Source organism: Rhinopithecus bieti, unplaced genomic scaffold, assembly GCF_001698545.2.
Source record: "Rhinopithecus bieti isolate Rb0 unplaced genomic scaffold, ASM169854v2 scaffold_27016, whole genome shotgun sequence".
Classification (NCBI taxonomy): domain Eukaryota; kingdom Metazoa; phylum Chordata; class Mammalia; order Primates; family Cercopithecidae; genus Rhinopithecus; species Rhinopithecus bieti.
The window spans coordinates 806060-827665 of NW_016812222.1; the positions used below are offsets into that span (position 1 = coordinate 806060).

The window sequence follows — 21606 nt, forward strand, 5'->3', positions numbered from 1 at the left end:
CGGGCGTGGTGGCGGCGCCTGTAGTCCCAGCTACTCAGGAGGCTGAGGCAGGAGAATGGCGTGAACCCGGGAGGCGGAGCTTGCAGTGAGCTGAGATCCGGCCACTGCACTCCAGCCTGGGCGACAGAGCGAGGCTCCATCTCAAAAAAAAAAAAAAAAAAAAAAAAAAACCTAAGCACTATTCTTATCACCCTCATTTTACAAATGAGAAAACTGAGGCCCGAGGAGGTTAAGTTACTGCCCAAAGTCATACAGCCAGAAAGAGGAAGGGCTGGGATCCAAAGCCAGGCAGCCAAGCAGTGGAGGCTACACTATGAAAACATCAGACCAGAAAGTCAGTCAATATATGCCTAAAATTGGTCAGACACAGTGGCTCCCGCCTGTAATCCCAGCACTGTGGGAAGCCAAGGTGGGCAGATCACTTGAGGTCAGGAATTCAAGACCAGCCTGGCCAACATGGCAAAACCCCATCTCTACAAAAAATATAAAAATTAGCCAGGCATGGTGGCATGAACCTGTAGTCCCAGCTACTTAGGTGGCTGAGGCAGGAGAATCGCGTGAAACTGGGAAGCAGAGGTTGCAGTGAGCCAAGATCACACCACTGCACTCCAGCAGGGGCAACAGAGTGAGACTCTGTCTCAAAAAAATAAATAAATAAATATATATATATATATATATTTGTATATATATGGATATAAAAATATGTCCATGGTGGGCAGGCAGGAATCAGCAGGAGAGCGATGCAAGAAAACTTTCTGAGGTGACAATGATGCTTGATACTCTGATAGGGGTCTGGGGTACAGTATGCATTTGTCTAAATTCAGCAAATGGTACCTTTAAGATATATGCATTTCATTCCACATAAACCTTACCTCCAGAGGAACAAAACAAATATTGAATTCTAGCTAATGGCATGCATACTAAAGTACTTTAAGGGAAGTGTACTGATATTTGCAACTTTGAAAAGCTTTATTAAAAAGTAAGTTGTATTAATGGATGGAGAGATGGGTAGATTCCTGACAGAGCAAATATAGTGGAATATTAACAAGTGTGCTTTAGTAGGCAGGTATATGAATGTTCACTGTATAATTCTTTCAACTCTATGTTTGAAATTTTTCTTAATAAAATGTTGGAAGAAATGTATGAATGAATTATCTGAAAAATAATATTACCTTTTTTTAATTTGTATTATACTTTAAGTTCTGAGATACATGTACAGAATGTGCAGGTTTGTTGCATAGGTATATATGTGCCTTGGTGGCTTGCTGCACCCATCAGCCAATATTACCTTTCTAAAAACCTGATGGGGTGTTCACTCCTTTTTTTGTTTTTTTTTTTTTTTTTTTAGAGGGAGTCTTGCTTTGTCACCCAGGCTGGAGTGCAGTGGTGCGATCTTGGTTCCCTGCAACCTCCACCTCCACGGTTCAAGCGAATCTCGTGCCTCAGCCTCCCAGGTAGCTGGGATTATAGGTGTCCGCTACCATGCCTGGCTAATTTTTATATTTTTAGTGGAGATGGAATTTCACCACCTTCTCCAGGCTGGTCTCAAACTCCTGACCTCAAGTGATCCGCCCGCCTTGGCCTCCCAAAGTGCTGGGATTACAGGTGTGAGCCACCACACCCGGCCAGGTGTTCAGCCCACCCGGATCGACCAGCCTGGATAGGGGACCAGCACAACTGTAAGCCCTCCTATATGCACATCTAATTGGCGGCCAGCTGCAGCGCGCTGTCACCTATATCCCCACCCTACCCTGGGGTCCTAGAGTCAAGGAATTCCTATAGCCAAATTCCTCAGCCCTTTCCTGGTCCCCTGTACACAGGATTATCAGGTAAGATGGGGGGGTCTCCTTGAATGTTTTGGTAGCAGGAACAGAACTGTTTAACCAAGGACAGGAACAGGCCTCTGCAGCTACACTCCATCCTCTGCCAAAAGGGTAAACTGAGGTCCGTGGGGGGCTGCCTTTCCCAGGGCCCATCTACCTTCATGATAGAAGTGAGCAGCCAGGTTGCCTGGTTCCCAAATCGACGTGTATATAATTAGCTGGTGGGAAATGGATCAGGGAGCAGATCTCATCTCTGCCTAATTAGGGGCTAGGCAGCTGGGGCCAGGCTGGCCTGGGGGAGCTGCTTCGGAGGCTGGGCAGCCCCAGGAGACAGGGCAGCAGCTGCAGGCCCTCCGAGGGCTCACACTCCAACTGGAGGCAGAACAATAGAGGGGCTGTTTCCACAGATCCCCGAGGCTGCAGGGTTGTAGGAGGGAGGAGTGCAAAAGCCCTCCCGCCCTGCTCCCTCCACAGAGGTCTGCAGGGAAGGCGGGAGGCTCAGAATCCTGGAACAGGGGGAGCCCTCCCAAGACCAAGCCATAACCATTAGAGAAGTCAAGACTCAATCTGGCACCTTCCCCACTTCCAAGAATCCCTCCTTGCTCTCTCCCCAACAGACCCTCCCAGTGGATTTATGGAAAGGCATTCTCTTTGCAGCTATCCCCTGGTCTAGCTCCTGCGAACAGCTCTGGTTTTAGGGCAGAAGTCCCTGAGTATACCTGCTTTACGTTCTATGATTATTTATGTGCTGAATGTTTAGTTACCCATTCTCTTCTCCAGACTAGGACAGGGGCCATGTCTGTCTTATCCACTGCTGGGCACCCAGTAGATGCCCAGTAATAAAGTAACCAGAAGAAAAGGCTGCCAAGACGAGAAAGAGCGGTGGGGTATGTGTTGGGAGAACCAGGAATACAGACTGCGATGTGTCTGGCAGGCAGGAGTGTGACCCCAGGCTGTCCTGCAGACCTGCTATGTGACAGTCTACAAGTCGCTATCCTTCCCTGAGCTCAGCATCCTGCTCTGACAATAATTCTGGTCCTCAGATGGCTACCTTGAGGATTCAAGCACTGAACCCTCCTTCAGAAACAAGGTGTCACCCACCAGTCCTGTGACCTGAACCTCAATTTCTTCACATGTAAAATGCAGCCAGCCCATCCACCTTCTTGCGTTACTCAGAGGCTGCCAGGTCACAGCAAGGGGCAATGACTAGCCCTGAATTCTAGCAGAGGTGTCCAGGAAATCTAGTCTTTGACACCTCAAAGGGCACCACGTCTGCAGATCCTGCCTGGATTCTCTCTCCTGACACTATCACTCCTTCAGCATGGGGACCCTGGAGGCCCAGCTCCTGCACTGTCAAAACTGCTGGGCACCACGGGGGGTTGTGGGTAGGTCACCACCCTCCTCATGCTTGTCTCCCCACCTGTATCACAAGCTCCAGTCTCGTGAGCTGGAACACCATCCTCTTCTAGAACCCAATTTTCCCTTCTTTCACCAAACTGCCCAGGCCCATCCCAGGCCCCTGGGGGCTAGCTGTAGACAGGCAGACAGACAGAGAGATGGACAGCTAGGCTGACCTGGATGTTTGTCAACAGTCCAACGGAAATCTCCTCTTTATGCTTAAAATAAAACCTACATCAAACCTGTCACCAGGGCCCCCACTAGAGCTTCCTGTTTCTGAGTGCTGTAGCCAAGGCAGCCTGTAAAAGGAAGCGCCACCCACCCCCTCTCCACTCCCACTGTGGGGCACCAGAGAGGCCACCACCACTTTCGCCCTTCGTAAGCCCAGCCCTAGCCCTAGCTGCTCCACTAGCCAAGGTGGGGTCTCCTAGTAGGTAACTGACCTGGAGGGAGACTGGAAGAAGCTGAGGCCTCAAAGCCCAGTGCCAGCCCCTTCCTTCCCCTCTCCCCAGGTATTGGAATATAGCATGAAAGGCCCAGAATGCACCAGTGCCCCAACCCAAGGAGGACTGTGCTGCCTAACTCTCCCACTGAGGCCCAGAGGGAGACTGGCTTATCCAAGATCACCAGGCAAGGCCACTCATTTTGTGCCGTCCACCCCAAGTCTCTCGTCCTCCAAAAACTCCCATTTCCCATCCTCACTCTATGGTCTGTGCGACCTCAAGTTCAGGGTTTACCCTCTCCAAGCTTTCTGCCCCCTTGGGAACTGGGCAGAGCTTGGATGAGGATGGAACACTCATGGCGGGGGAGAGTCTATGCACCCCATCGGCCTTTCCCCTGCAGGCTCCCTTCCTGGTGCAGGGGAAAGACCCCATTCCTACTCCCAGCTCTATTCCAGCCCACTCGTGGCTGGACCTGTTTCCTCCTTGATGAAGCAGGCCTGCCAGCCTTCCAGGAGAGTTATGAGAACCCACCGCGGGGACATGTCTCCAGCCAGGCCAGCTGCTATCATCATGCCCCACCACTAGATCTCGGGGTAAACAATTACTGTTTTGATGGCCCCACCCCAAGACTTCTCTTACCCCTTCTCTTGTGAACACAGAAGAGTCTGAAGGCCCAGCCCTCGAGAAACAAGCATTTGTGTTTATTAACCAAGGGGAGGGAAGTCAAAGCAATGCAGACTCCTAACCAGTCCCTCCTATAGTCTGCCCACCTAGGCCAGCTGCCAAGAACTAGGAAGAGCAGAGGATAGGCCCCTCCCCACTGCCCCGACCCCAGGGTGAGTTCCGCTGGGTAAGGAAGAGGAAGTCAGCAAACGACAGAGGCCAAGGAAGGAAGGAGGAAACAGAGCCGCTGGGGAGACAAGATTGAGGAGATCCCTTGGCCCCTCACTCTCAGTGGGGAGGGCAAAGCACCCCAAATGCAGGCCCACAAGAGGAACTAAGCAGGAGTACACTCATGTCAGAAACCTTGTATTGGGGTGGGGGGAGGGGGTTCTCAAGTGTCCAAAGTCAAGAGCAAAACCCTCCCAGAGTCAGTCCTTGCCCAAGAATGCTGGTCCAGCATCTAAGCCTTTGCCTCCACAGCAAGTTCACACCAGGGTGGTGCCTCTGACATGGCCATCCAGAGAATGGATGCAAGAGAGGTCCAGGGACCACTTGCCTCTGTAAGATCTGTCCTGTGGCAAATTCCCCAGTGGCATCTAGCCTTCAGCTGCTGGGCTCTCCCGTGCCTGCCTTAACCCATACAGCCACTTGATCACGCGGGCATTGCGCTCCACCACCGACACGCCATAGGGAACGCGCTCCCGGGCCCGCTCCTCAACAGTAACCGAGCTGCGGCGGGAGCAGCCCCCTTCAGAGCTGCCCGGCCCAGCACTGGGCCCTGCCAGGGACACGATATCCGAGCTGGCCCGTGCCAGGTGGGCCACACCCAACCCTCTTGCCTCCTCCGGGTCCAGGCCGCAGAAGTTAAAAAAGCGCTCAAGGTCAGCAGCTGCCCTAGAAAAGCGCTCGCTCAAGTCCGACTTAGAGCGTTGCAAACCCGGCGGCCGGGCTGGGCTGGAGGCGGCGGCAGGACCCGGTGATGGGCAGAGCCGGGCTGGCGACGCAGGCAGGGGGCGGACGTCCACTCGGCGGACTGCAGAGGTACTGGGCGGCGGTCGTGGAGGGGTGGCTGGGGGAGGCTGGCCGGCTCCCTCTGCCCGTCCAGGAGTACGGCTGGCCTCGGCAGGGGACACGGGACTATCACACAAGTTGATGAGACTGCTGAGGATGTCCAGGTCCAGCTGGGGCCGTCGGCAGGGGCCAGGCAGGGCTCGGCGGCTGGGCGTGAGCACTGTGCGGCGAGTCTCAGGGCTAAAAAGTGGCTGTTTGGACAGCAGGGGCTGCACAGGTTCCTGGCGGGTGTTGGCCACATGCAGGCTCTTGACGTACTTGGCCTTGTCGGCCTCCAGGCGTTCCACAGCACTCGGTTTCCGAACTCCACCATCTGCCGGCCTCCGTAGCAGGTAGCCAGGGACCTTGGTCCGAAGGCGGCAAGGTAGGGCGGGGGCGGCCGGGGCTCCAGGGCTCAGCGTGTCCACAGGCATGGCTGCTGCATATCCCGAGGGCTTTGGTCTGAGGAGACCGGAGAAATGAGGAGCCAGAGATCCAGGCAGAAATAGGCAGCTGAACACCGGCAACTGCTGCAGTGAAGGAGAGAGAGGAAAAAAAGCCGAGTCCGCTCAGACAAAGAGGTTCAGCCACCGCTGAGAGAGGGTAAGACGCCTTCCCTATTATAAGGTAGAGACCACGCCCCTCCATAAGGAGCCAATCAGCAGGCAGAAGGCAACAGCTGCGGGGCCTCAGGCCCCACCCACACCCCCCTCCCTCCTGCCCCGGGGGAACCAGGCCCAGCTGAGGCCAAGAGAAGAAAAAAGGTGCTAGAGAAGAAAGACCTGGGCAACCTGGGCAGAAAAGACAGGGCAAGGCACGCGCTAAAGGGAGCAAGGGAGGCTCCAGGCTCTGTGCTACGCACCAGTCAACTCAACCTCAGGTCCTCTCAACAGCCCCATTTTTTGGATGGAGAAACTGAAGCCCAGAGAGGCAACCAACTTGCTTACGTTAACCCAGCTCTGCCCCTTTACCACCAAGAAGGAAGGTGCTGCCACAGGGGTGTAGGGTTAAATGACCAAGAAAAAGGGCTCCAGCCCCACACCCCATCTGGACTTCCCAAAGGGAGCCTGGTACCACCTCTACCCCTCACCCATCCAGGCAGGAAGCTGCCCTATGCCATCCACCCGCCTAGACATGCCAGGCCCCAGGCAAAGGGCAGAGCTTATAGGGAAGGAGCAAAGAAAATCTCCACCCCCGCCCCAGTGGAGTCCATACATCCCTCAGCTTCCAGCACGGAACTGGATGGCCCACGGTGATCCACAAATGCCTGTCACATGGAAACGTCAGCCCTGAGCTATGCTGTGCTGAGAGAAGCTGGAAATGTCCCAAATCACACAGCCCTGCATGGAGGCATCTGGCAGACCCTTGATCTGCCTGCAGCCATGGAATGGGCACTCACCTGGGAGGAGGGCATACACCTGGATGCACAATTGTCCACGTGGTCACCCAAGTGTCAGAGCCTGATGTCCCAGGCATCAAGCCAACCCTGACCCTGTTTCCAAGGAAAAGCCCACAGAGTCACCCCACAAGGCCCCTTGGTGATGGGGCAGAAGAAAACCCATATACCAAGTCCCAGACATTCTCATCTGTAAAACAGAGGGGGCAGGTACTTAATCTAGGTGTTCCCCAAGAGGACATGCAGTTCAAACCATCTAGACCTGTGCTGTCCAGCTCAATAGCCACCAGCCACATATGGCTATTCAACCTTAACTTTAAATTTAAATGAAATAAAAACATAAAATTCCATTCCTGGGCCACACTAGTGGCATTTCAAGTTCTCAGTAGCCACATGTGGCCAGTTGTCACTGTACTTGGCAGCACAGAGTAGCGCATTTCCATCCATGGTAGGAAGCTACATTGGACAGCCCCACCTAGACATCCAAAAATCCAGGAGGGAGAGAGTCTGGATCAGGGTGGGGAGGCAGGGATCCCTGCTGGGTGCCATCCTCCCTATAACCTCCCACAAGCCTGTGGGTCATTGTGCAGATGGAGAAACTGAGATTGAGAGAATTGACTTTCCCAGGTCCCAGAGTAGATAAATAAGGCACTGATTTCAATACCACATCCTGTTTCTCCCCTGCGCTCCTGACCCCCTCCCCGCACTATTCCTTTTCTGCTTATTCCCTGCACAAGTACTCTATTTGTGTATGGGTGTTTTATTCTTTGTTGTCCCCATCCCCCTAAAATATCAGCTCCATGAGGGCAGGGATGTGTGTGGGGGGGGGCAGGTGGGGGTGGCTATTTTGTTCACTATACCCCAGTTTCAAGATATTGCCCTAGACACATACTAAGGCAAAATATTCAATAAATATTTATTGAACTGAAATATTTATGGGAGCCAGATGTGAACTGGGTGATCAGAGATGAACTAGAGACATCTAGGTACCCTGCCTGCTGCAGGTATATGGGTCCAAGGTGGTAGGTGTATTGTTCCGGGAAGCTGGAAATCCAGACTTACATAAAAACTCTAGATTCTTAAAACTGTTAGCATATTCAGTAATAATGATTAAAACATTGCATGTGCAGCAAACAAAATATGTCTGCAAACATATCTGTCTCCTCCTCCATCTGGCCCCCAACCACCAGCTGGAGACCTCTGCAGCAGCAATAAGTTGGGAATAGAACCTTGGGTGCTGCTCCCAAGGCAGGAGAGATGGAGTGGATGGGAAAGGAAGCCTTGCTCCACCAGGGCCGACCCCCAGGAGACCTCAGGTGGGAAGGACCTGACAGGAAAGGAGCATAGTAGAGGCAGCCAAACTCTGCCCCACCCCCAGGCCGCCACCTCCCAAACCAGTCCAACCCGTCCACAGTGGCAGTTCCCTCGCGGGCACCATCCGGATAAAGAGGGAGAAGGAGGTCAGACGGGCGGGGCCGGGCCAGAAGCCCCGTGCACGACCCCGATCGGGCCCCCAGTCCCTGAGGCCCCATCTGCTGGCCCTGGTTTCCCCTCTGGCGGGGCTGGGACAGATGCGAGAGCCAACCCCGGATTTGGCGCCGCGGGCCCGCCGGCCTTCGGTTCGCCCACCCGCCCGCTGTGCGCCTTGCGCAAGCAGCTTCGCCTCTACAGACTCGGTTACCTTCTCCGTGAAATGAGGTTAAAAATAGACCTTCCTGAGCCTCCAGGTCATGATAAGGATGGAGAGATCAAACAGGTCAAGGGCTTTCCTCAGCATCTGGCAAAAAGGCGGAGCCACGAACCAGGCTACTGGTCTTTAAGAAGATTTTGACTACCGAAGTCCACAGACCACCCCCACGGAGGGGTCTCTAAGCAAGCCCCACGAGGGTCTGTCCCAGCCCACACCGCTGACAAAGCAGGCCCAAGACAGGCTGATCAGTGTGCTCACCTCAACAGCCCCATGTCACGGGTGGGCAAACGGAGGTGCAGCGGCTCCTGCCAGGTGAAGCCAGGGTCCCAAGTCCCAAAGCAGGACTCAAGGTCCCCTCTGAGGCCTCCTCTCACCGCCCAATGCCCCACCCACGGATTCAAATGCCTCCCATGAATGCCCCCAACCGCCGGCCCTTCTGGTTTGCATCCCCGTGGCAGGCATCCCCACCTCGCCCCCTCCCCACCAGCTCCCCGGCGTCAGCCTCCAGAGGCCGCGGGGCAAGACTGGGGGGAACTCAGATCCCCAGTCTGGCTTTTGCTCTCCCTCAATTCCGGGCAAGCTTGAGGAATCCCGGTGGCGGGGGATGGGGGGACGGTTAGCAGGGCGCTGTGTGACCCTCGCCACTCGCCGCCCCTCTGAGTCCGAGTTGGCCTGGATCTCAAATGAGGGAGCGAGCGGCACGATCCCCGCGGTCCTCTTGAAGCCGAAAGGTAGATCCCTGCCCCGTTTCCGCCGTCCCGGGTGGAGGGGTACTCGGGCCGCCCCCTACCCCAGGCTAGGCACCCCCCACGCAGGTCCGCACGTACCTGGCTGCGCCCGCGCCACTGGCCTGCGCTCCTCCGGGCCCGGCCCACCTGGGGCTCCGGCAACCTGAGTTTGCGCAACTTCCGGCGGCTGCGGGCAAGTGAACCCGCCGGTCCAGGTATTACCCGAAAAGGGTAAGGAAAGCCAGGCAGGGGCCGGAACCCGAGCCCCGGCCGCTGGCAGCTGGCCTGGCTCAGTAACCGGGTCCAACCGGCTCCAGGACCACCCAGGGAAGTTCTTCCGGGAGCCGAGACCCGCCCACCGCACACCTGGCGCGCGGAGTCCCGGTGGCTCCGGCAGGCAAGCGCACCCATCTTAGAGAGGGACAAACTGAGCCCCCTTCCCTGACACTCAGAAGGACCGCCAGGTAATGTTCACTGTGCCAGGCACGGGAAAGTGTTTTTCTTGGTATCAGGTAACCCATTTTAATCTTCCCAACAATCGCTATCTGGTGAGTTCTATTGTTACCCCATTTGACTAATGGTAAACTGAGGCTGGGAGAGGCTGTCACTAGCCCAAAATCACTCTGGGGAGTCCAGCCTGCGCACTTTCCCTCCAGACCAAGCCTTAACGCCACCACTTTCTAGCCGTGTGTTCCTGACCAAGCTGCGGGACCCTACTAGTGCTCCATTACCTCACATGCAGAGCCCATCCATCTGGAACAGGCTGAGCCTAAGGATGCCTTAGCAGCCTTGTGAAAAACTGTTAACATCGGTAACAACAACTGTCATAGTAACAACAATAACTAGAATTTTTGGGTGCCAGACACCATACTCATTTAACCCCCCAGAGCCCCCTCATTTTATCCCATGAGACTGCACCCCTGCAGGAAGGAATTCCCAGAGGGTGGTGACTGTCACCTCTTCCAGCCCAAGTCCTATAACTCACTTCAGGTAGGCACATTTGATAGGCCATTTTTTCACAGGAATCCTGAGGTGCAGAGAAGGAGCTGTCTCCCAGGCCTCAGCCTCAGCCCTCTGCCCCGCTCAGGCTGAAGAGGCTCCTGTTCCATGTCTGTGCCTGTGGGAGCTGGGCCAGGACTAGGGTGTAGGGCATGAGGAGGCTGGCAGTGATTCACATCAGCTTTCCCTCCCCCTCAGCACTGCAGCCTCCTCCAGTCCCTGACTTTACAGGGAATGGGGCAACAATCCATCATCCTCCAAATGGCCTGCTGAGCCCTGCCTAGCCCTCCACTGAGGCAGAAATGGAGGATGGGGAGGGAAGGCTCCTTCAGGCACTAACAGTAGTAACAGCAAAGCAACATTAATTATTTTCATAATAGAAAAGAACAGTCCTTCCTTTCCAGCCCCAGCCCCAGATCCTACAGCTGCCAAGATGCTGATGCCTAAGAAGAACCGATTGCCATTTATGAACTCCTTTTTAAGGAGGGAGTCATGGTGGCCAAGAAGGATGTCCACATGCCTACGTACCTGGAACTGGCAGACCAGAATGTGCCCAACCGTCATGTCATGAAGGCCATGCAGTCTCTCAAGTCCCGAGGCTATGTGAAGGAAGAGTTTGCCTGGACACATTTCTACTGGTACCTTACCAATGAGGGTATCCCGTATCTCCATGATTACCTTCATCTGCCCCCAGAGATTGTTCCTGCCACCCTACGCCACAGCCATCCAGAGACTGGCAGGCCTCAGCCTAAAGGTCTGGAGGGCAAGCGACCTGCAAGACTCACAAGAGAGGAAGCCGACAGAGGCACCTACAGACAGTGTTCTGTGCCCCCTGGTGCTGACAAGACAGCCGAGGCTGGGCCTGGGTCAGCAACCGAATTCCAATTTAGAGGCGGATCTGGTCGTGGACGTGGTCAGCCACCTCAGTAAAATTGGAGAGGATTATTTTGCACTGAATAAATTTACAGCCAAAAAAGAACAAATCTCATCTGAGCACTTTCTTTGTACCAGATACCATTCTAAGCTCTTTACAAAATGTTAACTCATTTAATCCTCACACCTACTCTATGAGGTCTACTATCATTATGCCAATTTTCAGATGAGAAAACTGAGGCTCCAAGAGGTAAGGCCACTTGCCCAAAATTCCACAGCTGATTAATGGTAGAGCCAGAATTGGAACCCAGGCTCACATGTGGGGAGGCGAGGTGGAAGAGACAGTGTTTTCCGTGTTGGGCTTTGGCCACTTACCAGATGTGCCCCGCAAGGAACTCCTGAATAATCTACTGCCTCGTCGGCTGGACCCCAGAGGGATAAGCCACCTTAGGAAGCACTCCCTGGTTATGGTTCTAAGTCTCGGTTTCCTCTGCTGTAAAATGGGGGCAATAATGGCAATGTTTTCCCAGCAGAAACAAGGTCTCATTACTGCTGTGTTTAAACCCTCCTGTGGCTCCCTTAACAATAAAATCCAAACTCCCTGCAGTGAGCCGAGATTGTGCCACTGCACTCCAGCCTGGGCGACAGAGCAAGACTCCGTCTCAAAAAAAAAAAAAAAAAAATCCAAGCTCCCTACTTGGCCCTCAGGCCTTCCAGGACTCAGTCCTTGTCCAAATCTCCCATGTTACCTGCAACCTCTTTCCTGCTCTGGCCACAAAGCCCTCCCTGCTGTTCCTGAACACAAGGTCTTTCCTGCCTCAGGGCTTTTGCACCAGCTGTTCTCTGCCTGGACTCTCTTCCTTCACCCCCTTCAGATCTCACTTCAAATGCCATCTCCTCCAAGAGACCCCCCAAGAGGGGGTGTCAGCTTTTTCACCCATTTTATTCCCTTCCGAGCACTCATTACATCCTGTCATTTTAGATACTCTTTTATCTAGGATAGGAAATATAATTTGTTTCCTTATCTCTCCCACTGGACCATGAGCTCCATCACACCCTTCCAATTTTCTTCCTCCAGGGACCAAACAAAGAGGAAATACCATTGAACAACTAACTGGACTAGACCCAGGCCACCTCAAAGGCCAAGGCCACTCATCAAGAGGTATACATTAAATGTATAAAGCTTTTTCTTATATCAATAAGAAAGAAAGAAGAAAGAAAAAGAGAGGAAGAAAGAAAGGAGAGAAAGTTATACATATGTCTCAAGAATAACACAAAAGTGATGTTGTGTCCTTCTCAGTACATGGTGTCAGGAGGCTTCTTTTTTCTTTTTTTAGAGATGAGTTCTCACTGTGTTGCCCAGGTTGGAGTACACTCAATAGCTCACTGCAGCCTCAAATAGGTGGGCTCAAGCAATCCTCCCACCTCAGCCTCCTGAGTGGCTAGGACTATAGGTACATTACCACACCCACTCATAACAACAGTTTGTCTTAATCTTAGTGATCAGCCAATTCCTTGGTTAAGGCAGTATCTGCCAAATTTCTCCATTGTACAGTTACTATTTTCCCTTTGTAATTAATAAATATCTTGTGAGAAGAAAAAAAAAAGGCCAGGGTCCCTAAGCACCAAGCCTCCTCTCCAAACCCTGACCCTGCTCCTGGCCTTTCCAGACCTGTCCTACTCTTCCTCCAACTTCAAGTCACCACCATTCAAGCTGGGCTCTGACCACTTCTACCCAAGTCCTGTTCTTTCTCCAAAGCCACCATATACAAACCTCTGCACATACTGGTTCTGCTGCCTGCAGTGGTCTTGGCCACTCCATCCCCCTGGCCATATCTGTAAGGTATAGCATGGACTCCAGAACCCATTGAAATCCCGGCTCCCCCAATGATTAGCTATGAGACCTCGGATAAAATACTCAACGTCTCCATATCTCAGTTTCCCTAACTGCAAAACAGGACTCACAACCGTGCCTCCCTCTCTGCATGAGGCCCATGTATGAGAAATGCCACCAAAGCATAGGCTATGACAACTATTCAACCAACTAGATCATTCAGTGCCTGGCTCCTTCATCAGCCCAGAATGAAGGGAGGCCTTCATCAGCCCAGAATGCTGATCCACTATTCTCAGAGGTTACAAATCTAAGAGAAGCACAGGTAATAGTTAAGAATGCAGAGTCATGGCTGGGTGCAGTGGCTCACACCTGCAATCCCAGAACTTTGGGAGGCCAAGGCGGGTGGATCACGAGGTTAGGAGTTCAAGACCAGACTGGCCAAGATGGTGAAACCCCATCTCTACTAAAAATACAAAAATTAGCCCAGCGTGGTGGCGGGTGCCTGTAATCCCAGCTACTCGGGAGGCTGAAGCAGGAGAATCACTTGAACCAGGGACACAGAGGTTGCAGTGAGTCGAGATGGCACCACTGCACTCCAGCCTGGGTGACAGAGAGAAACTCTGTCTCAAAAAAAAAAAAGAATGCAGAGTCACTTGTCACTTGAATAGACATTTCTCCAAAGATATACAAATGGCCATTAGGCACAGGAAAAGATGCTCAACACCATTAGTCATTAGGGAAACGTAAATTAAGCCACAATGAGATACCACATCACACCCCTGAAGATGGACATTACCAAAAAAAAAAAAATACAAACAGAAAATAACACGTGTTGGTGAAGATGTTGAGAAATTAGTACTTTGTGCACTGCTGATGGACACATAAAATGGTGCAGTCACTGTGAAATGCAGTAAAGTAGTTCCTCAAAAAATTAAACAGAATTACCATAGGATCACCCAGCAATTCCATTTCTGGGTGTATACCCAAAACAATTAAAAACAGGAACTCAAACAGATATTTGTACATCCATGCTCAAAGCAGCATTGGTCACAACAGCCAAAAGCAATCCAAGTGTCCATCAAGGGATGAATGGATAAACAGAAGGTAGCATATACATAGAATATTAGAATAGAATATTATTCAGCCTTAAAAAGGAAATTCTAACACATACAACAACATGGGTGAAACTTAAAGGCATTATGCTAAGTGAAATAAACCAGACACAACGAGACAAATACTGTATGATTCCATTTATAATACCTAGAGGTACCCAAAGTGGTCAAATTCACTCAAACAGAAAGTAGAACGGTGATTGCCAGGCACTAGGGGGAGAGGCAATGGGGAACTGTTTAGTGGGTATGGAGTTTCAGTTTGGGAAGATGAAAACATTCTGAAGATGGATGGTGGTGATGGTTGTACAACAGTGTGAATGTACTTAATGCCACCGAACTGTATACTTAAAAGTGGTAACAATAGTAAATTTTATTTTATATACATTTTAATTCACTCACCGCCCCACCCCACCCCCCTAAAAAATGTAAAATTTAGAGCCAGACTCTCTGGGTTCAAATTCCACCTCTAGGTTATCTTATGCAAATTATTAAACCTCTCTTGTGCTCAGTCTCCCCTCTGCAAGATGGAAGTAAGAACAGCAGTAATTACCTTACATCACAGAGTTGAGGGAATTAAATGAGTTCATACTTGTAAAGTACTTGGAACACAGTAACTGCTCAAGAGGTGTCAGTGATTTTTATTCTTTGGTGAGGGGGTGGGAGGTGTGGTTTCCAAAGGTTATAATTTTCATGACATTCTACACCCAACCCGCCCCCTTCCTTCCACCTGCTTCTTTCTTTCCCTTCAGCGGAAGCCTGGCCTAGATTTGGGGAGGCCCTTGCTTGCCCCAGAGGAGATCAGGAAGGCTCCAGGCAGTGGCAAGGGGCCAGCCAGCAGGACAGCCCCAGCTCAATTTCAGCCCAGCTGTCCAGGTCAGGGACACCCAGCTGGGCTGCCTCCAGAGCCACACCAGGCCCTGAGCTATTTCTGGAGGCCTCCCAGACGCTGGTGCCCTGGCCTGCCCAGGAGTCAGCCTTGCTCAGGGTGGCCTTGAACTAACTTTAGGAAGGGAGAAGGGAGTAGGCTGTGGAATGGGTGTGGATGTGGACATCTAGGCCCACTGATATGCTCACCTCTACCACGTTGATCTTCTAGGCCTAGGTCTGCACTTGAGGTTGCAAAATGGGGACAAAGGATTTTGCAGTGGGGACGGAATGAGAGAGATAATACATGCAAGGTCTTGGGGAAGGACCTGGCACGCAGGATTAGAAAAGTGAGGGGGAGGCAGATCCATAGCCAAGCCCACTTCCTATCCTAGACTGCCCTCTGCCCAGGCCTGAGTGCACCATCATGACTTCTTAGCTCAGCCCAGAGACTGAAGAAACTTAGTGTCACAGAGCAAGTCAGGGACAGGGCAGTGGTCTCATGATTTATAAATATGCATATATATATATACACACACACACACACATACATATATATATATAGATAAGGTAGTCTACTATTAGTACTTTGGGTACACTTATATTGACGGTGAGGACACTATACTATACTATATATTTTTTTTTTTTTTTTTTTCTTAGACGAGTTTCCCTGTGCTCATCCCCAGGCTGGTAGCTGCCAATGGTGTTCGATCTTAGGCTCACCCGAACCTCACCTCCCGGGTTTAAGTGATTTCTCCTGCTCAGCCTCCCAAAGTAGCTGGGCATCTATAGGCTTCGTGGCCACCACATGCGTGCGCTAATTTGTATTTTTTAGTAAAGATGAGGTTTCAGACCGTTGGCCAGGGCTTGGTCTGACACTCCTGACCTCCAAAGTGATCCACCCCGCACTCAGCCTCCGAACAGTGCTGAGATTACAGGTGTGAGCCACCACACCTGGCCTTAATTTTAAAATTTTTAAAATAGATGATACATGCACACAACTCAAAATTCAAAAACGGTAAAGATAATGAACTTTAAAAAAAAAAAAAAAAAAATAAAAAAAAAAAAAAAAAAAAAAACCTCCTCCCACCCTGTCCCCATTTCTCCTCCCTGCAGGCACCACTGTGACCAGACAGTTGCTTATCCTTCCTGAGAGACTTTAGGCAGATGCAGGCAAGTAAGCATATATATTCTGTCTCCATTTTTACACATATGGCATCATGATGCTATGTGTACCATTTTCATCTTGTTCTTTTTGCTCAATAGTATGTTTTGTTCTTTGTGCCACATCAGTACATAAAGAGCATGTCCTTTTTCCCAGCTGCACAGTAGAATTTCCCATCATCCCCTACTGGTGCCCACTTAGCGTGTGTCTCATTTCTGCCTACAAACCACATTGCAGCATCACTGCATCTACATCATTTTGCTTAGAAGTGGGACAGCTGAGTCTGGGGGATGCATCTGTAATCCACAGCCAAGTCCGCTTTCTATCCTAGACTGCCCTCTGCCCAGGCCTGAGTGCCCATCATGACTTCTTAGCTCAGCCCAGAGACTGAAGAAACTTACTCAATGTCACAGAGCAAGTCAGGGACAGGGCAGTGGTTTCATGATTTATAAATATGCATATATATATACACACACACACACACACACATATATATATAGAGAGAGAGAGAGATGGGAGGACTGTGCTTCATGAAGGCTGTGTGAGTTAACCTCCTGCCTGCAGAACACACAAATAGTCCATGAACATTAGTTTCAGTTATCTTGATTACTGAGGTTCGGGGCATCCCTAAATTTTGCACTGGTGGTGAGGACCTCAATTGCCTCAGCCCCTGCCTTGCATCACAGTGGGAGAAGATGATAAATTTGCTAATAAGTAAAATATATAGGACATAAGGTGGAGTAAATGCTACTGAGAAAAACAAAACATGCAAGAACAAGAGCAGGGCTTATGAAGTCAATAAATAATATTTGTTGAAAGAATAAAGGAAAGGCTTGTTTTCTTTCTGAGTGTTCGGAGATCTTGTCCCCAAAGCCAGGGGGAGGCTCCAGAGGAGAGGAGATATGTAACTCCCTTATGAAGAGATTCAAGACTCTCAAAATGCATGACTCTGAGTGTCAAGGATTCTAAGATTGAAGCCAGAGGGACCAGGAGCTAATAACCACTGCACTGTCTGACTGGGACTTCGTCAAGAGGCTTAACTTCTTAGAACCTCAGTTTCCCCACCTACAAAAGGAGACTGACAATAGCAACCTAGGGGGCAGGGGGTGTCCCCAGGAGACACAGCAGGGTCTGGCCTAGGTCAGATGCTCCTCCTGAGGGGATCCCGGCCCCACTCCCAATTCCAAAGTCTCTGGTGACTAGTGGCTTTGGGTCAGGGACCGGCTCTATTCCCTTCCCCAAACCAGGGAAGATTCCCAAGAGGCCAGCAGCGACTCTGGGGGCTGGAGAATCTGCTGCCCCTGTATCCAGCCCAGAAATGTCAGTCCCGTCCGATGCCCAAAGAGTGGTCCTCTGAGAGGGGGAGCTCTGGAGTTCAGAGCCCCGGAGGCAGAAGGGCGCCAAATGAGCCGAGTCCAACCCCGGACTGCGGAGAAGAAAGACGCCCAAAAGGGGTATCCCGAGGACAGCGTGGGGCGCAGGGATAGGTGATCCAGCCAGGGGTCCATAGGCCGTGTCCCTGCCGATAAAATGCTGGGAAAATGACTACCAGTTGCCCGTCTAGACCTCTCAAGGCAAGTCTAGATATGACTAGACTAGGGGCTGCGAGGTAGGGCGGAAAGCCTTGAACTGGATTCTCTGCCAGAGCTCGCCGAGCCAGGACACTTGCCTCTCTGAACCTCAGAGTCCTCATCTGTGAAATGACACGCAGGTACGACGCGGGGAGAAAGCAGACAGCAGGCGCTCGGGGAATGGAGCCCCCCAGACCCGGGGTCGCATCCGGAACCACCCGCGCCCTCACCTGGAGCCCGTGCTAGGCGTGTCCCGGCTCCTTCCGCGCAGTCTTCGGCGAGGCTGACAGCTAGGACCCGGGCTGGTAGTGGCCGCTCCCAACGACGCCCAGGAGGCCCCAGCGCCGCGTGGGCACCTTTGGGGTCCCCTTCGGAACTGCCCTCCGCAGTCGAGCTGAGCGGGTAGCCCTGACTGTCGAAGGCCCCCACCGCAGGGAAAGTCCCTCGAGCGCCGAGAAAGGGGAAGTGAGCACCCCGCCCCCCTTCACTCCAGAATGGTTCGCCCCGGACTTCCTGATTGGTTCCTCGCTTCCGTTCGAACGGCGCGCCGCCGGGGTTGCCAGGCTACCGCTTAGCTTCTGCAGCCCGAAGGAGCGGCGCGGCTCAGCAGCTACGCGGCTCAGCAGCTCCGCCCCCTCCTCCCAACCGGCCCCACCTTCTTCCTGCCGCCGCTTCAGACCCGGCGCCTGGTTCTTTCCCTTCCTCCTCCCTCCGGCTTGCAGCTGGGACTTCCTCTAGGACACCAGCTGGAAGAGCTCCAGTTAGAGGACCCTGGCTGATTCCCAGTCCTGACTTTGACGCTAACTCCCTATGTGACCCCGCACAGCCCCTTCCTTTCTCTGTTCTCCTAACTGCATGATGATGAGTGAGTTAATTTTAAAATGTGCACACCCAGCAGTCCCGAAATTTACAAAGGAAATGACCAAAGATATGAGCAAAGATTAATATTGCTCAGCCTTATTCATCATGGCAAAATAATGGAAACAACTTAAATGCCTCTTGAAAGGGGTTGGTTATATAATTCCATCCTGTGGAAGAGCTAACTTAATTGAGCGTTTTACATGCCAGGTAGCTTTACAGAACAATTCTTGTCAAGGCTTATGACATAACCCTCTAAAAGTACTTTTAATTATGAACACTTTCTTTTTTTCTTTCTTTCTTTTTTCTTTTTTTTTTTTTTTTTTTTTTTGAGATGGAGTCTCACTCTGTCGCCCCGGCTGGAGTGCAGTGGTGGGATCTCAGCTCACAGCAGCCTCAGTCTCCTGGGGTCAAGCAATCTTCCCACCTCAGCCTCCCAAGTAGCTGGGACTACAGGTGTGCGCCACCACACCTGGTATTTTCTGTATTTTTTGTAGAGACAGGGTTTTGCCATGTTGCCCAGACTGGTCTTAAACTCCTGGACTCAAGTAATCTTACCAACTCAGCCTCCCAAAGTTCTAGAATTACAGGCATGAGCCACGCTGCCTAGCCTAATTATTCCCACTTTCTGATGAGGAATATTATGCAGCCATTAAAAATGAAGTAGCCACCAGGAGCAGTGGCTCACACCTGTAATCTCAGCACTTTGGGAGACTGAGGCGATCAAATCACCTGAAGTCAGGAGTTCAAGACCAGCCTGGCCAACATGGTGAAACCTTGTCTCTACTAAAAATACAAAAATTACCCAAGCGTGGTGCCATAAGCCTGTAATCCCAGCTACTCGGGAGGCTGAGGCAGGAGAATAGATTGAACCTGGGATGTGGGGGATGCAGTGAGCTGAGATCATGCCACTGCACCCCAACCTGGGCAACAGATCATCTCAAAAAAATAAAAATAAAAGTGAAGTAGCTAAAAGATATTTAAAGATAGGGGAAAATGCTAAGTATCAAATATTGATTTATTTATGTTTTTTAGAGACAGGGTCTAGATCTGTTGCCCAAGGTGGAGTGCAGTGGTGCAACCACAGCTCACTGTATCCTAGGTTGAAGCAATCCTCCCACCTCAGCCTCCAGAGTAACTAGGACTACAGGCCCGCATCACCATGTCAAGCTACGGGTCTCACTATGTTGCCCCAGGCCAGTCTAGAACTCCTGGCCTCAAGTGATCCTCCTGCTTTGGCCTCCTGAGTTACTAGGATTACAGGCATGAGCCATTACACCCCTCCCAAATTTTTTTAAAGTACAGGATGCTTCAAAACACTATGTGCAGCATAAATATGTATTAAATACATATGTGTATGTGTATAATCATCTGTAATCACAGCAGTTAATTTATTCTTTGTGTTTTTGTGAATTTTCCAAATTTCCAATACTTGAACATGCCAAAAAAGTATAAACGAATTAACTCTAAGGGCCTTTAAGGTGAGAAAATTTTATAGCGGTCCGTCTGAATTGCTCAATTTGGAACCAGCTTCTCTGTTTTATTCCAGCTGGTGTCTTTCATCCTTTGTCTGGATTGCCAATAATTGAGAACTTACTGTGTAAACCTCTGAGTGGGCAGGGGAGGAAGCTAATAATATATCAATAGCTAATAATGATTGTACACTCTGGCATGGACAGCAACCAAATCAGAGCCAATCACTGTCATAAACAGGGAGTCTGCTGTATCTGTCAGGACCAGCTAAATATCAAACCTGGCCCTGTGGCCTCTGCTACATTGTGTTAGGGCTTTATACATATCATCTCATTTGACTTCATGACTATCTAAGGCAAGAGATCCTGCTGTTATTCCAATTATATAGATGAGAAAACTAAGGTCTGTCTGGATCCAGAGTAAATTCTCTGATCCACTCTGTTACATTCCCTTGTAAACATGTGAGAACTGCTTGGGAGTAACAGTGAGGAAAGGCAAGGGGGAGCCTGTGATCCTGTAAGATGCAAGAGAAAATTGAGCAGGTGGCTTCAGGCTTTGTAATTCCTAATGCTTATACAGCCTAGGGAGACTTCTCTAGGGAGACTTCTCTTTTTTTTTTTTTTTTTTTTTTTTTGAGACAGAGTTTCACTTTATCGCCCAGGCTGGAAATGCAATGGCGCGATCTCAGTTCCTGCAACTTCTGCCTCCTGATTTCAAGTGATTCTCCTGTCTTAGTCTCCTGAGTAGCTGGGATTACAGGTGCCTGCACCATACCCGCTAATTTTTGTATTTTTTGGTAGAGGGACAGGGTTTCAGTATATTGACCCCCCCCCAGGGCTGGTCTCGAACTCCTGACCTCACGGTGATCCCTCTCATCTCGGCCTCCCAAAGTGCTGGGATTACGGCATGAGTCACTGTGGCCCTAGGGAGACCTCTTTAAGAAAAAATTACAGATATTGAAATTAAGTAATAAGTGAAGATTTGGTTAGAAAGAGACAAGAGCGGGCGCGGTGGCTCAAGCCTGTAATCCCAGCACTTGGGAGGCCGAGGCGGGCGGATCACGAAGGTCAGAGATCCGAGACCATCCTGGCTAACACGGTGAAACCCGTCTCTACTAAAAAATACAAAAAACTAGCCGGGCGAGGTGGCGGGCCCTGTAGTCCCAAGCTCGGGGAGGCTGAGGCAGGAGAATGGGCGGAAACCCGGGAGGCGGAGCTTGCAGTGAGCTGAGATCTGGCCAGTGCACTCCAGCTTGGGTGACAGAGCGAGACTCCGTCTCAAAAAAAAAAAAAAAAAAGAGAGGAGACAAGAAACCACAATAAGGTGGTTCTTGCCTGTAATCCCACCACTTTGGGAGGTCGAAGTGGAAGGATTGCCTGATTCCAGGGGCTTCAGACCAGCCTGGGCAACAAAATGAGACCCCCAACTCTACAAAAAATTTAAAAAAGAAATTAGCTGGCCAGGCACAGTGGCTCATACCTGTAATCCTAGCACTTTGGGAGGCCGAGCTAGGTAGATCACCTGAGCTCAGGAGTTTGAGACCAATTTAGACAACATGGCAGAACCTCATCTCTACTAAAAATACAAAAAATTAGCTGGACGTGGTAGTGGGCACCTGTAATCCCAGCTACTTGGGAGGCTCAGGCAGGAGAATCACTTGAATCTG

General features: G+C 51.0%; 1 protein-coding gene and 1 pseudogene across 4 annotated transcripts; one reads left to right on the forward strand and one right to left on the reverse strand.

Annotated features, from left to right (window-relative positions):
• Positions 1 to 4342: 4342 nt before the first annotated feature.
• On the reverse strand, positions 4343 to 18104 carry FAM110A (family with sequence similarity 110 member A). Of its 4 annotated transcripts, none has more exons than XM_017895759.1 (2): positions 17840 to 18104; positions 4343 to 5904 (listed from the first exon to the last, which is right to left on the reverse strand). In XM_017895759.1, exon 2 carries the CDS (start codon positions 5809 to 5811, stop codon positions 4924 to 4926), a length of 888 nt encoding a protein of 295 aa, XP_017751248.1. In that variant the 5' UTR covers positions 5812 to 5904; positions 17840 to 18104; the 3' UTR covers positions 4343 to 4923. The 4 variants fall into 4 exon arrangements, with proteins under 4 accessions (XP_017751248.1, XP_017751247.1, XP_017751245.1 ...); XM_017895758.1 differs by having other exon boundaries at positions 4343 to 5907; XM_017895756.1 differs by lacking the exon at positions 17840 to 18104 and adding an exon at positions 9291 to 10612 and having other exon boundaries at positions 4343 to 5907.
• LOC108544560 (40S ribosomal protein S10 pseudogene) lies at positions 9573 to 11678 on the forward strand (annotated as a pseudogene).
• Positions 18105 to 21606: the final 3502 nt, after the last annotated feature.

Bases quoted from the DNA above. Each gene is read 5' to 3' on its own strand.
- FAM110A (XM_017895756.1), bottom strand. From the start codon at position 9,602: ATGGGTGCGCTTGCCTGCCGGAGCCACCGGGACTCCGCGCGCCAGGTG. The intron at 5,908-9,290 runs GTACGTGCGGAC...CCTTCACTGCAG, and splicing joins AGTGGCGCGGGCGCAGCCAG to CAGTTGCCGGTGTTCAGCTG.